The 12,289-nt window shown below is 47.9% G+C and overlaps 1 protein-coding gene across 1 annotated transcript in view; it reads left to right on the top strand.

Annotated features, from left to right (window-relative positions):
- The window catches only part of DHX29 (DEAH-box helicase 29), a 38,076-nt gene that overhangs the window by 297 nt on the left and 25,490 nt on the right, over nt 1-12,289 (top strand). The window contains exons 2-6 of the mRNA XM_015562611.1: nt 1,949-2,054; nt 4,993-5,106; nt 6,496-6,625; nt 7,925-8,070; nt 9,656-9,784. Of these exons, the coding sequence (XP_015418097.1) occupies nt 1,949-2,054; nt 4,993-5,106; nt 6,496-6,625; nt 7,925-8,070; nt 9,656-9,784 (625 nt within the window). The remainder of the gene's footprint in view (nt 1-1,948; nt 2,055-4,992; nt 5,107-6,495; nt 6,626-7,924; nt 8,071-9,655; nt 9,785-12,289) is intronic.

Below are 12,289 nucleotides of genomic sequence, written 5' to 3'. Positions count from 1 at the left end.
GGCCGTGGCATCATCAGCCCGCCTCCGCACCGGCCCCGGGGCCTCGTCCCTCCACAAGCTGCTCCCGGCGAGCCCAGCCACGCGCAGCGTCGCCACGTGTCCCGGGAAAGCGAGGCTTAGTGAGGACCGGGTGCCGCTCACACGCCGGGGCGGGGGGTGCCTGGCCGGCGGGGGAACGACCCGCGGGCTGGACTCCGCCTCGCGCGGGGCGTGCGGATGTCCGGCCCCGGTGTCCACGAATCGTTACCGGACCCCTACCTGCCGCCTTTCTTCCCGCGTGAGGGAGGGGGTGCGCCCAGGGCCACGCCGCCGCGCAGGGAGCTGGCCAGCGCGATGGGGCGTCACAGGACCCCGGCTGCAGCGCTGATGTGCCCTGGAGACGGCGGAGGGACCGGGCCCCGTAGCTCGGGGGTTGAGTCACCGGTCGGGTTCCCGGTGCCCGGTTGCAGGCCCGATCCCCAGCGGGGGGCGTGCAAGGGGCAGACCATCTGCGATGCTCTCTCGCTCTATCCCTCTCCCTTCCTCTCTCTAAAAGTCAACAGAAACATTTTTAAAGCAGAGCGAGGGGGCAGGCCTTCGCGCGGTAACGGAATGGCCCCGCAGAGGGCAGGGGCGACGGCTGGTGGGAAAGGGCCTGAGGCCGAGACGGGAGGGTGTCCAGGTGCGGACTCCGCAGCGTGGCCAGCGCGGGGTTCCTGGCAGCGGCAAGGGCACCGTCCACGGTCCCAGAGACCCCGAGCCAGGGACGAGCGGGGCCTTAGGAGCTCGCCCGTCACATGGCCGAGAAGGAGGGACCGCAGGGGCAGGCGCGCGCTGACCCCGCCTGGAGGGCGGGCGGTAATTCCTGGCCCCACAGCGCATTGTAGCTTTTAATGCAAAGCAGAGGCTGTGCCTGTCCCTCAGACCCGCTGGCCTGGCGAGTAGTTCCTGTCCACCTCCCTCTGGGAGGGGCGTCTCCTTCCAGGTTGTCTGCCTGCTCCTCTGTAGGTGACTCCTAGGCACGGGTCCTCTCCTCTCTCCTCCAAGCTCAGGTCGGCCGTGTCTGCATGGACTGGGACCCTGTGGCCCTGCCCTGCAGGCTTGCTCCTCCGACTCCCATGCGCCTCTTAGTCGGCGTCACTCCGAGTGATGCCTTCCTGACTGCCTCATGCCCAGTCTGCTGCCAGGCCCCGCCGTCCCCACGGGGTATCTCCCACCATGCCTGTCCCTGCCCCTGTCCCTTTGCACACTTCACCCTCAGACCAGGCACTCCTGAGCTCCTGCAGCCCAGCGGAGCCTTCTCCTGGATCCGAGCCGTCTGGCTCTTCTCTTTCCTCCCGGTCTGTCCCGAGGCAAGCGGCAGAGTGATCTCAGAAACGCTGCTTGGACCGTGGCGCTTCGCTCTCACATAGCACCCTCAGGGACGTGGTAAAGTCCAGACCATTGGGCCGTCCTCCAGGACCCGGCCTGCGTTTCTACTAATTGCTGTGTCCAGCTGTAGGCTTTCTGCTCCCTCCTATTTATTCTTGCTGTTTAAACGGAATGCCATCTATCCCTAACGCTGTCTACAGAATCCTCCATGCCCACCCAGAGGTCCATTCCTTTTTGAGTTCTTCCTGTACCCACCCATCTTCCATGTGTCGTTGTTTGAATCACACCCCTCTTCTCTGCTAGGACGCGAATGTCCTCTGAGAGCCTTACTTCTGCTAAGTTCCAGGCACAAAAGCATCTAATTTTTTAAATAACAAGATGAAGATAGATTTAATCTAAAAGACTTGCAGGATTCTTACTTTATGGGAAAGTGATTAACCTAGGAAATGCTAATTGGCAAAATGTTTTTGAAAACTTCGAGGGGAATATTGTTCATTTCTAGATTAAATTATTTGGTGAAGAAGAGAAAAAGCTAAAATCAAATATTATTTAGCAACCATTATAGGGAAAATAGTGTAATGAATATTAATCATTAAAGTGCCTTGACTGTTTATTCTCTGTTATATACAGGTCCGAAAATTTATAGTTTTAATTCTGCAAATGATTCTGGTGGTCCTGCAAATCTGGATAAATCTATTTTGAAAGTAAGTACCAAGGTTTTGAGTTACTTCAAGAAATAATCCCATATATATATGTATGTATATATATGTATATATATATTCTTAAATAGGAGGAAAAGATGGATATTTTAAATTTTTATAAGTAGTACACTAGCTGCTATCTATACTAAATAAAGTAAATCATACACGTGTGTTGAAAGCCAGTAAAAAATTAAACAAGGGTGGGGAAGAACCGAAGATGGCGGCATAGGTTAACACCAGAGATTGCCGCCTGGAACAACCAAGTCAAATTAAGCTTGATCCAGGGAAAGGACAACGTCCAGAGCCACAGGAGGGCTGGCTGAGTGGAAATTCTACAACTAGGAGTAAAGAGAATATTATATCCAGACTCAGAGGCGGCGCAGTGCTGAAGTGAAATTCTGAGGTACCAAGGGCGCGCGGAGCGGGGCTAGAGGCGGCGCGGACAATCGGGAGGGAGTCGCAGCATAACTGCTCCCTCCCTGCAGATCCCCAGGGACCCGCTCCGCCCAAATCCTGCGCGGCAGCGCCATCTACTGGATAGCGCAGGCAATTGCTAGCCTAGCACCGCCCTAGAGATCCAGCACAGAAGCTGCCCCACCGCAGACACAGCTGATTCTCACTGACAATTGGCGGGGAGGTCAATTCCTCCCAGTGATTCTACAGCAAACAAGCCATAGCTACAGCAAGACGGTGCACAGGGCCCACAGGGGGGTGCACCAGGAGGGTCCACCTCGGGCGGCTGGGGAGGCTGAGCCACTGCGCCCTACAGGACACCTAGCACAGAGGGCCTCTCTTGCAACACAGGGAAGCAGCCAAAATGCGGAGACAGAGAAACAGGTCACGATTGGCAGAAATAGAGGAAAGCAAACGATTGGATATAGAATTCAAGGCCACGTTTATAAGGTTTTTCAAGAATTTTGGGGAAACCGCCGATAAATTTAATGAGTCTCTCATTTAGTATAATGAGACCATGAAGGACATGAAAGAGGACCAACTAGAAATTAAACATACACTGACTGAAATAAAGAATAATTTACAGAGATCCAACAGAAGACAAGAGGATCCCAGGAAACAAGATAAATACAAAGAAACAAAACATACCCAACCGAAAAAGAAAAAAAAACAAAAGAAAATCCAAAAGTATGAAGATAGTGTAAGGAGCCTCTGGGACAACTTCAAGCGTACCAACATCAGAATTATAGGGGTACCAGAAGAAGAGAGAGGGCAAGATATTGAAAACCTATTTGAAGAAATAATGACAGAAAACTTCCCCCACCTGGTGAAAGAAATTGACTTGCAAGTCCAGGAAGCACAGAGAACCCCAACCAAAAGGGATCCAAAGAGGACCACACCAAGACACATCATAATTAAAATGCCAAGAGCAAAGGACAAAGAGAGAATCTTAAAAGCAGCAAGAGAAAGACAGTCAGTTACATACAACGGAGTACCCATACGACTGTCAGCTGATTTCTCAACAGAAACCATGCAGGCCAGAAGAGAGTGGCAAGAAATATTCAAAGTGATGAATAGCAAGAACCTGCAACCACGATTACTTTATCCAGCAAAGCTATCATTCAGAATAGAAGGTCAGATAAAGAGCTTCACAGATAAGAAAAAGCTAAAGGAGTTCATCACCACCAAACCAGCATTATATGAAATGCTGAAAGGTATCCTTTAAGAAGAGGAAGAAGAAAAAGGTACTCTTGCCATTTGCCACAACATGGATGGAACTGGAGAGCAGATAAATACCACATGATCCCACTCATTTGTGGAATATAAGGAACAACATAATCTGATGAACAAGGACTGATCCAGAGACGGAGAGGCATTGATTGGACTGTCGGGCTTGGGAGGGAGGGGAGGGGAGGGTAAGTGGAAAGCGCAACCAAAGGACTTACATGCAGGCATAGAGGCCTGACCAATGGACACGGACAACGGGGGGGAGGGGGGTGGAGGGTGATGCGGGGACAGGGACACACATGTAATATCTTAATCAATAAAAAATATATTAAAAAAAAAAATTAAACAAGGGTGGATGAGTGCAAACTCCTAAGCATAGCATATCCTTTCCAACCTGGCTTAGTGTACCTTCTCCCTCCTCTTCACTGCAAACATGAGTTCACATCTCCTGTTCCCCTAAATCCCACATGGTTTTGAACGGCAGGCTTTTGCCTGTGGGCTCTGCCTAAAATGCATTTGTCACGTCTGTGACCTTGGTGAAGCCCTTTCTGAGGCACCAGGTTGACTTTCTTGGAGGTTTTATCAGCACTCCACATGTCTTTTTTAATGATTGCCGTGCTGGGTCTCAGCTTCTCTTTATGTATGTTTCCTGTGCTATTCTGGATTCCTGAAGCATAGTTTTGTGCTCAAGTCGCAGTAGGCATTCAGTAAAGATGTCATAAAGAGGGGGGATTTTTGTAGGTAGATGCGTGTGTACTCTTAGGTTAAAAATATGGACACAACAAAGGATTAAATGGCTAAAAAGAAAACATAGGAATCAAACTCAAGCAGCCAAAAGAATTTGTAACCATCTTACCATTATACAGATTTGACTTTTACGGCTATGCCTCCCCCCTTTTTAGTGTGGCCTCTATTCCTTCAGGCTGTGGTTGGGCTGGTTTGCGTTAAGGCAGAGTCCTGGGCTCCAACCAAGGACGCTGATTCAGCGTGTTGAAGACGGTGAGGAATCTGAGGAATAGAGTCCCAGGGGGGTCCAAGGACAATGTTGCTTTTTCCATATCCCATTTTTCCTTCAGTGTATGACAGGAATGTTGTCTGGTGATGGTAGTCTGAAAAATAATAATCACTATATCTGATTTTAGCTGGAAGTTTGGCCTTGGTTGGCAGGAATATAGAAAACTGATATGCTTCAAATTATTTAGTTACTAAATGTGATTTCATAATTTAGCTTCTAATTAATATGATCTCTTGGCATCAACAGGTGGTGATTAATAACAAACTAGAACAAAGAATTATTGGAGTGATCAATGAGCATAAAAAGCAAAATAATGGCAAGGGAGTGATTTCTGGAAGACTTACTGCCAAAAAATTACAGGTATTTTTACAGCAAACTTTTTTAAGTTCCTTATTTTTAGTGAAGCATTTTAAGACAGCATCACATACGGGTAAAATTACTTTTTCCATTTCCATGGAGATTTCATATACATCATTTCTACCTCCAAGAGCAGGGAAAGAATGGTGTGAGACACAGATGTGCACATTAAAATGATGATATGAGAACCAAACCTCTCAGAGTTATGTATTCCATCCTGTGGGCACTTTCCTTACACTCTGTAATCCCAGAAGATCTGTTGCCCAGTTTCCAGTGAAGAAGTGGAGCGTGGAAAGCGGGCACAAGTTAGGGCCTGCGGTGAATTAGTAAGTAGCAGGCAAGCAGCATCTGGGTGGGAACCCAGGTCTGTCCAGCTATGAAGGTTATGCTCTCGAAGGACATGATGCTTTCCTTCACATGTGAACATGTTCACGGGCGTACAGCCTCGGGAGAACGAGAGCATCCTAACTGATCACCGATGGGAAAGTGTATAATCAGATTAGGGCAGGTCTTCCCAGTGGAATGTTGTGTAATTAAAAGTGGTGAAGAGTTTCTGCTGACGGGGGAAGATGCTTATGTTATAATGTTAAGTGAAATTTGTTTTTACAAAGTAATAGAAACATGACTGAAAGGAAACATATTGCAAAAAGTATCCTATGTAATAAAAGTCTAATATGCAAATTGACCAAATGGCAGGACACCGGTTGCTATGATGCACACTGACCACCAGGAGCAGATGCTCAATGCAGGAGCTGCCCCCTAGTGGTCAGTCGGCTCCCACGGGAAGCACCGCTCAGCCAGAAGCCAGGCTCATGGCTGGTGAGTACAGCAGCAGTGGCGGGAGCTTCTCCCACCTCCCCAGCAGCGCTAAGGAGCAGTGAGCAGGTGGGCAGTAAAGAGCGAGGGGTCCCGGACTGTGAGAGGGCACAGGTCAGGTTGAGGGGACCCCCCTCCCCACCCTCCAGTGCATGAATTTTAGGCACCAGCCTCTGGTCTGTAGAAAATGAGACTGAGCAATTTCTCTAGCCCTTTTAAAACTTCTAGTTCTCAAGTTCTCCATACAGCGAGCACATTTAATTCTTACCATTGAAAAGAACAGAAAAGTGTTTGAAATTACAATTTGTGTCAAAGATTGAGGTTAGAATGAATGCGGAGCCCAGCAGGTGTGGCTCGGATGTTGAGCATCGGCCCAGGAACCAAGAAGTCGCTGGTTCGATATCCTGTGAGGGCCCATGCCTGGGCTGTGGGCTTGGTCTTACCATTTCTATCTCTCCCTTTCTCTTTCTCTAAAAATCAATGGAACACATTTTAAAAAAATAAAAATGAATAGGAAAATAAAATTAGTAATGAAAGAAAATTGCCACGGTGACAGTTTTGCATTCCCTTTTGTAGGACTTATACATGGCTCTGCAAGCATTTTCCTTTAAGACGAAGGACATTGAGGATGCCATGACCAACACCCTGTTACACGGAGGGGATCTGCACTCGGCCCTGGACTGGCTCTGCTTAAACCTTCCTGATGGTAAGCAGACAGTCATAACCCCTTCCTGCTTCTGAAGCCCTGGGAGCACTTTCGGCATGCCTGACATTTGCCTCAAGCTTTCGCTCGTATCGGAAGTTTTCACTGTTACAATTATTTTTTAAATGGTCTCACTCTTTTTTATTCTTTTTGATATGTTCTCCTTAGAGGTGTAGTCTGTGCAGGAAGAAATTATTTTTGTGTGTATTGTTGATAGTCATGCTACAATGCACTTAATACAACAAATTCTCCAAGTGTGCCTGTCTGTGACCTATTGGGTTTTGGGTCTCCTGGCTTTGGTTTATAAATTAGGGCCATCTGGCCTTGGATAAGTAATATTTGGTTAAGGAGAGGGTCAAGGTTTACCCTTTGGGGAGAACCTAGAGTGCATATCACTTGTATGACTCACGAAGGATACTGCTATGTGCTACAAGCAACCAAGGGGTGAAAATGGTTAAGATCCTATATAATAAAGAGCTGATACACAAATGGTCGTCACGCCCTCATACCATCATGCCATCACGGCTCAGACACTCAACACTGAGGAGACAGGAATGGGGACCAGCCAGACACAAATGAGCTCGTGAGAGAAGAATGCGGACCAGTTAGGCACAGATGAGCTTGTGAGAGAGGAATGGGGACCAGCCAGGCTGTGGCCCAGGAGAGGGACAAGCTGCCCACTTCACAGTCCTAGGCACCTGCAGCTGCGGCCCGGGCGAAGCATCCTGCCCATGGTCCCCTGTGACTGTGGCCAGCCTGGGTCTTGGGTGCCAGCAGCCGGCCAGAGGGAGGGAAGCCTGGGTCCAAGGTGAGGGGAGAGGCAGAGGTGGTTAGGGGCAATAAGGCCAGCAGGCAGGCAGGCAGAGGTAGTTAGGGGCGAGCAAGCAGGCAGGCAGGTGAGCGGTTATGAGCCAGTGGTCCCGGATTGCGAGAGGCAGTTGGACAACCCCCAAGGGGTCCCAGATTTGAGAGGGTGCGGGCCAGGCTGAGGGAACACCCACCCCCTGCCCCCCGTGCATGCATTTCATGCACCAGGCCTCTAGTCTTTTTATGAAAATTCAGGAGCTGCCTATTCAAAGGTGAAGTGAACGGCCACGTAGGTGGGCTACTTGTCATCTGATGAATGTCCCCACTTCTGGTAATGCAATAAACGAGGTTCATCGTAGGACTTCTAGTCTTAGGAGATGAGGGGTGCAAGAAAATCAGGTGCTTTTGTCTCGACAGAGTATTGTGTGTGTGTACTAAATATTGGCGTGATTCATTATCATACGCATGCATGCTTTCATCTCAATTTCTCCTAAGATGCACTTCCTGAGGGATTCAGTCAGGAATTTGAAGAGCAGCAACCTAAGAGCAGGCCCAAGTTCCAGGCTCCTCCAGCACCAGCCACGGTTTCACCTCCATTGCAGCCTAAAACCAGAAAACAGGAAGAGGAGCCTAAGGTGAAGGTAATGTAAGAATTAAACACTTGAAGTTGAATAAAGTCAGAATGAAGCAGACACAGCCATTCATTAGAGGATTAGTATTCAGCTGCCATAGTACTTCCACGTATTGTGCATAACTGACTGGTTCGCCAAGCTTTTCTGTCATTGTCTGTTTCAGTTGCTGCCTAACAACAAAATGTGGTGCTTAAGCCAGCAGTGATTCTTCCTCCCGACTCTGTAGTCTGGGCTGGGCTCAGCTAGGTCTTCGGTTCCATGGGGTATCTTCTGGGGCTAGAATGTCCAAAATGTTTTCTTAGTTACATGACCAGTGCCTCTGCCCGGGGCGAGCCAGGACTAGCTCAGCTTTCCTCACAAACGGGGCTTCTAAGAACAAGTATTTCAAGGCGAGAAGCCCTATATACAATCTCATCAAGCCCCTGCTTGTCACACTCTTGCTAATGTCCATTCCTCGAAGCAACTGACATGGCTACTTCCAAAATCCACGTGAAGGGGTTGCAGGAAGGAAGCATGATGGCTCAGCCAGTGAGGCTCAGAGTTGAGCATCAACCTATGAACCAAGAGGTCGCCAGTTTGATTCCTGGTCAGACCACATGCCCGGTTGCAGGCTTGATCCCCAGTAGGGGGCGGGCAGGAGGCAGCCAGTCAATGATTCTCTCTCATCATTGATGCTTCTAGCTCTCTCTCCCTCTCCTTTCCTCTCTTAAATCAATAAAAAAATACATATATATTTTTTAAAAAGCGTGATTACTGGGAGGCATAGTTCATTAGGGCATCACACTTGAATACGCTGCATAGTGTCAAACATCTGGGAGCCTGGGTGAACCAGCGAACATGGTAAGGAAAGTAAGCCGGTCACAGAGAGACAGACTGCCTGGTTTCACTGCCACGAGGATCTGAAATAGACTCCTAGCAGCCGAGAACCAATGGTGGCTGCTGGGGCTGGAGGAGGGGAGAGGGCAGCTGCTGCCTGATGGCGATACACTCTCAGTTATGCAGGTGTAAGCTCTGGGGACGCGCTGTGCAGCCTGTGCCTCTCAGGACAGCACAGCACCGTGCTCCTGGATATGTTAAGGGGACGGATCTCAGAGTCAGTGTTCTTACGACCACACCACCCTCGCCCCCAGCCCAGGCACACACACAAGAACAGAAGGAAATCTGGGGAGGTGATGGGTATGTTTAGTACGTGATGTTAGTGGTGGTATCATGGGTGTATGCATATGTCCAAACTCATCAACATGATGAGTTTATATGCACATTATGCATTACATTAAATATATGCAGCTTTTACATATCAATTATAACTTGATAAAGCTTAAAAACAAATATATGGTAGCACTTATGTTTTAGTTTTTAACCGTCCTTTCATTTTTTTTGCCCTTTATGTAAACATATTCTTTGAATTATACAAGTTTAGACTTTTCTTAAAGTAACGTTGAGTTCCATTATTTGTCCTTGAAGAGCATGGTTTTTGAGGCTCTGCGTCCAGTGTTTTTGAGTGTAAAGGAATTGTAAAAGCAATGTCACTTTGTGATAGTCTTGACACCTTTTTCTAACTTTGATTTTTCAGATATTTGTTTTTTATTTCTAGCCAAAAAAGGAAGAAAAAAATATGGAAGTGAATATGAAAGAATGGATTTTGCGGTATGCTGAACAACAAAATGAAGAAGAAAAGAGTGAAAATTCTAAAAGTTTAGAAGAGGAGGAAAAATTTGACCCTGTGAGTAGAAATTTGTATTAGACTTCTACCTGGAAAGACTTCTAGACTTCCACTTAAGAAAACTGGCACTTTCTTACAAACTTAGACATATATGTACCATATGGTCCAACAGTTTCATTCTCAGGTATTTATTTATTCAAGAAAAATGAAAACATATGCCACCAGAAAAGATTTGTACACAAATAAATGTTTATAGCAACTTTATTCATAATAGCCAAACACTACAAGCAACTCTCAAAACATTATACAAAAAAGAGAAAAGCCAGACAGAAATGAGTCCTTACTAAGTACTTTTATTACATTTAGTACCAGAGAGGTCACCTGGGCAGTCTCTGTGGTGACAGAGAGCAGGTCAGTGGTCTCCTGAGTCCGATGGGCTGAGGAGGTGGACTGTAGGCACATGAGGAAACTTTGGGGATAATGGAAGTATTTTATATCTTCATTGTGGTGGTGCCTACATGGTTGTACACCTCATCCTAGACACTTCAAAATGGGTGCGTTTTATTGTAAGTAAATCAGACCTTAACACAGTTGGTTCAGAAAGGAGCAGGAGTTGCAGAACAGCACATGTCATGATGAGACCGCTGTGTAACACGGGAAATGCGTGTATTTGCATTCTTCTGTGCAGAGACCCTTTGGAAGACACACAAGAAGCCCTTACTGGTGTTAGGCCTGGGGTGGCAGGGTAAAAGGGAGACTTCTTTTTTATCCTCTCTGGACCTGTAAGGTTTTGAACCATGTGCCTGGTGTTAAACTAAGCAAAAAGTGTTTCGGATGTACAAGTCTGTGTGAGGTTCAGAGAAAGGCCTCTTGTGATTGGAGCCTTAGGTCCACTTCAGAGAAGAGAGTGGGACCTGAAGGGTGCCGTGTACGTGAGCAACAGAGGCGGGAAGGCAGCCTCCATGAGTGAAGCAGCGTGGCCAGGGCACAGAGTGGATTGTGCCAGGGCCCTGGGTATGGAGAAGTAGATGAGCATAAGAGAGGATTAGTGTGTAGTTGCGTACTGGCAGAGAGGAGTCAACTGATGAGTTCCGCCGCAACCAGAAGATTTTGATGCCCAGAAAATGAATGTGACCACTTTTCCTGTTGATCGTGAAGAGCCACTAGAGGTTTGGGGCTTGACAAGAAGAATTTAACATTGTAGGTCAAATTTACTAGCGTTTCAGGTGGTTTGGAATATTTAGTAGCGTTCAAGGTGGTTTGAAATATTCAGTGGAGTTTCAGGTGATGGAAGGGCTAGGAAGGCCATTTTGGTTGCTTTTGCTTGGTCAGGTGTGAAACAATAAGATCCCAAATTGGAAATTGGAAAGGAGAAGAAACATTTAAAGCTAGAATCAGTAGAAATTGATTTACTGAATATAAAGGCTAAGGAGCCCAAGAAAGCAAGAGAGTCGTAGGCGCGGGATGGTGGCATCAGTGCCACACGTGGCAGGAAGGAGTGTGGGGTGGGTGCATTTGAGGAGCTCGGTGACCCTGCCGCCTGCCCCAGAGTCCAGGGCTGTGCTTCCTCAGTGGTCTCTCCCTTCGTCTGAGCAGTGGGTCTCCCAGCAGCACGCCTGTGCCCTCACCTCCCCCACCCCGTGCGCGGCTGCTTCTCACCTGCTGTCATGAACTCACCTATGGAATCTGAGTTTAAGGTTAAGCCCAGGCTACTTTCTGCCCAGCAGAGTTAAGTCCTTCAGGGTGAGGACGTCCATTTCCTTAGGGGCCTTTTCTCCGTGCGTCTCCTTCTGTAAGCCGGAAGTTATGGGACGGCAGCGTTCAGATGAATGGTCTGCGACTGCACTTGCAGCCTTTAAATAGGGGCATTTATAACACGTGTAAGATGAACATTTAGAGAAATGTGTTTCCTAAGTTTGCTTTGTTGTGTTGAAGATGTCAGGGAGTGTCTGTGGCTCACCCTTGTCCTCTAGCTGCCCGCTTCTCCTAATGCTACTGGATTTTCCTCCCGCTGCCACACTTGATTTCTTTCTTTTTGTTGTTGTTGTTGTTTGTTTATTGATTTTCAAGAGGAAGGGGGAGAGAGAGAGATGAGAGAGAATCATTGATCAGCTGCCTCCCGCACGCCCCCCACTGGGGATCGAGCCCGCAACCCGGGCATGTGCCCCTGACCAGAATCGAACCCGGGACCTTTTAGTCCACAGGCCGGCACTATCAACTGAGCCAAACCGGCTACGGCACATGTTCATTTTTATATGTAAGAGCAGATTTCACCCTCCTGAAAATTAACTTTTCTCCAGAATCTCCAAAGATCAATGGCTGGGACAGGATGAGCTTTGGGCAAGGAATGTCATTCAGGTGTGACAGGTATGGGGTCTGGAATGTCAACCCACTTGTTTCCCCATTACCCCACCCCTCAGACTCCCCTAATAGGCACATTTTCCCCTGCAGCCACTGCCCTGCCTGACTTTTCCTTCCATCCTTTCACTGGCCCACAAACCTCCCATTAATGCTGTAGTCAAGAGCCCCAGACTTTGGAAAATCCCCCCCCTTTCCTTCTATGCC

The sequence above is a fragment of the Myotis davidii genome, unplaced genomic scaffold (genome assembly GCF_000327345.1).
Source record: "Myotis davidii unplaced genomic scaffold, ASM32734v1 scaffold496, whole genome shotgun sequence".
Classification (NCBI taxonomy): domain Eukaryota; kingdom Metazoa; phylum Chordata; class Mammalia; order Chiroptera; family Vespertilionidae; genus Myotis; species Myotis davidii.
This window is presented reverse-complemented; position numbering and strand designations above follow the sequence as displayed.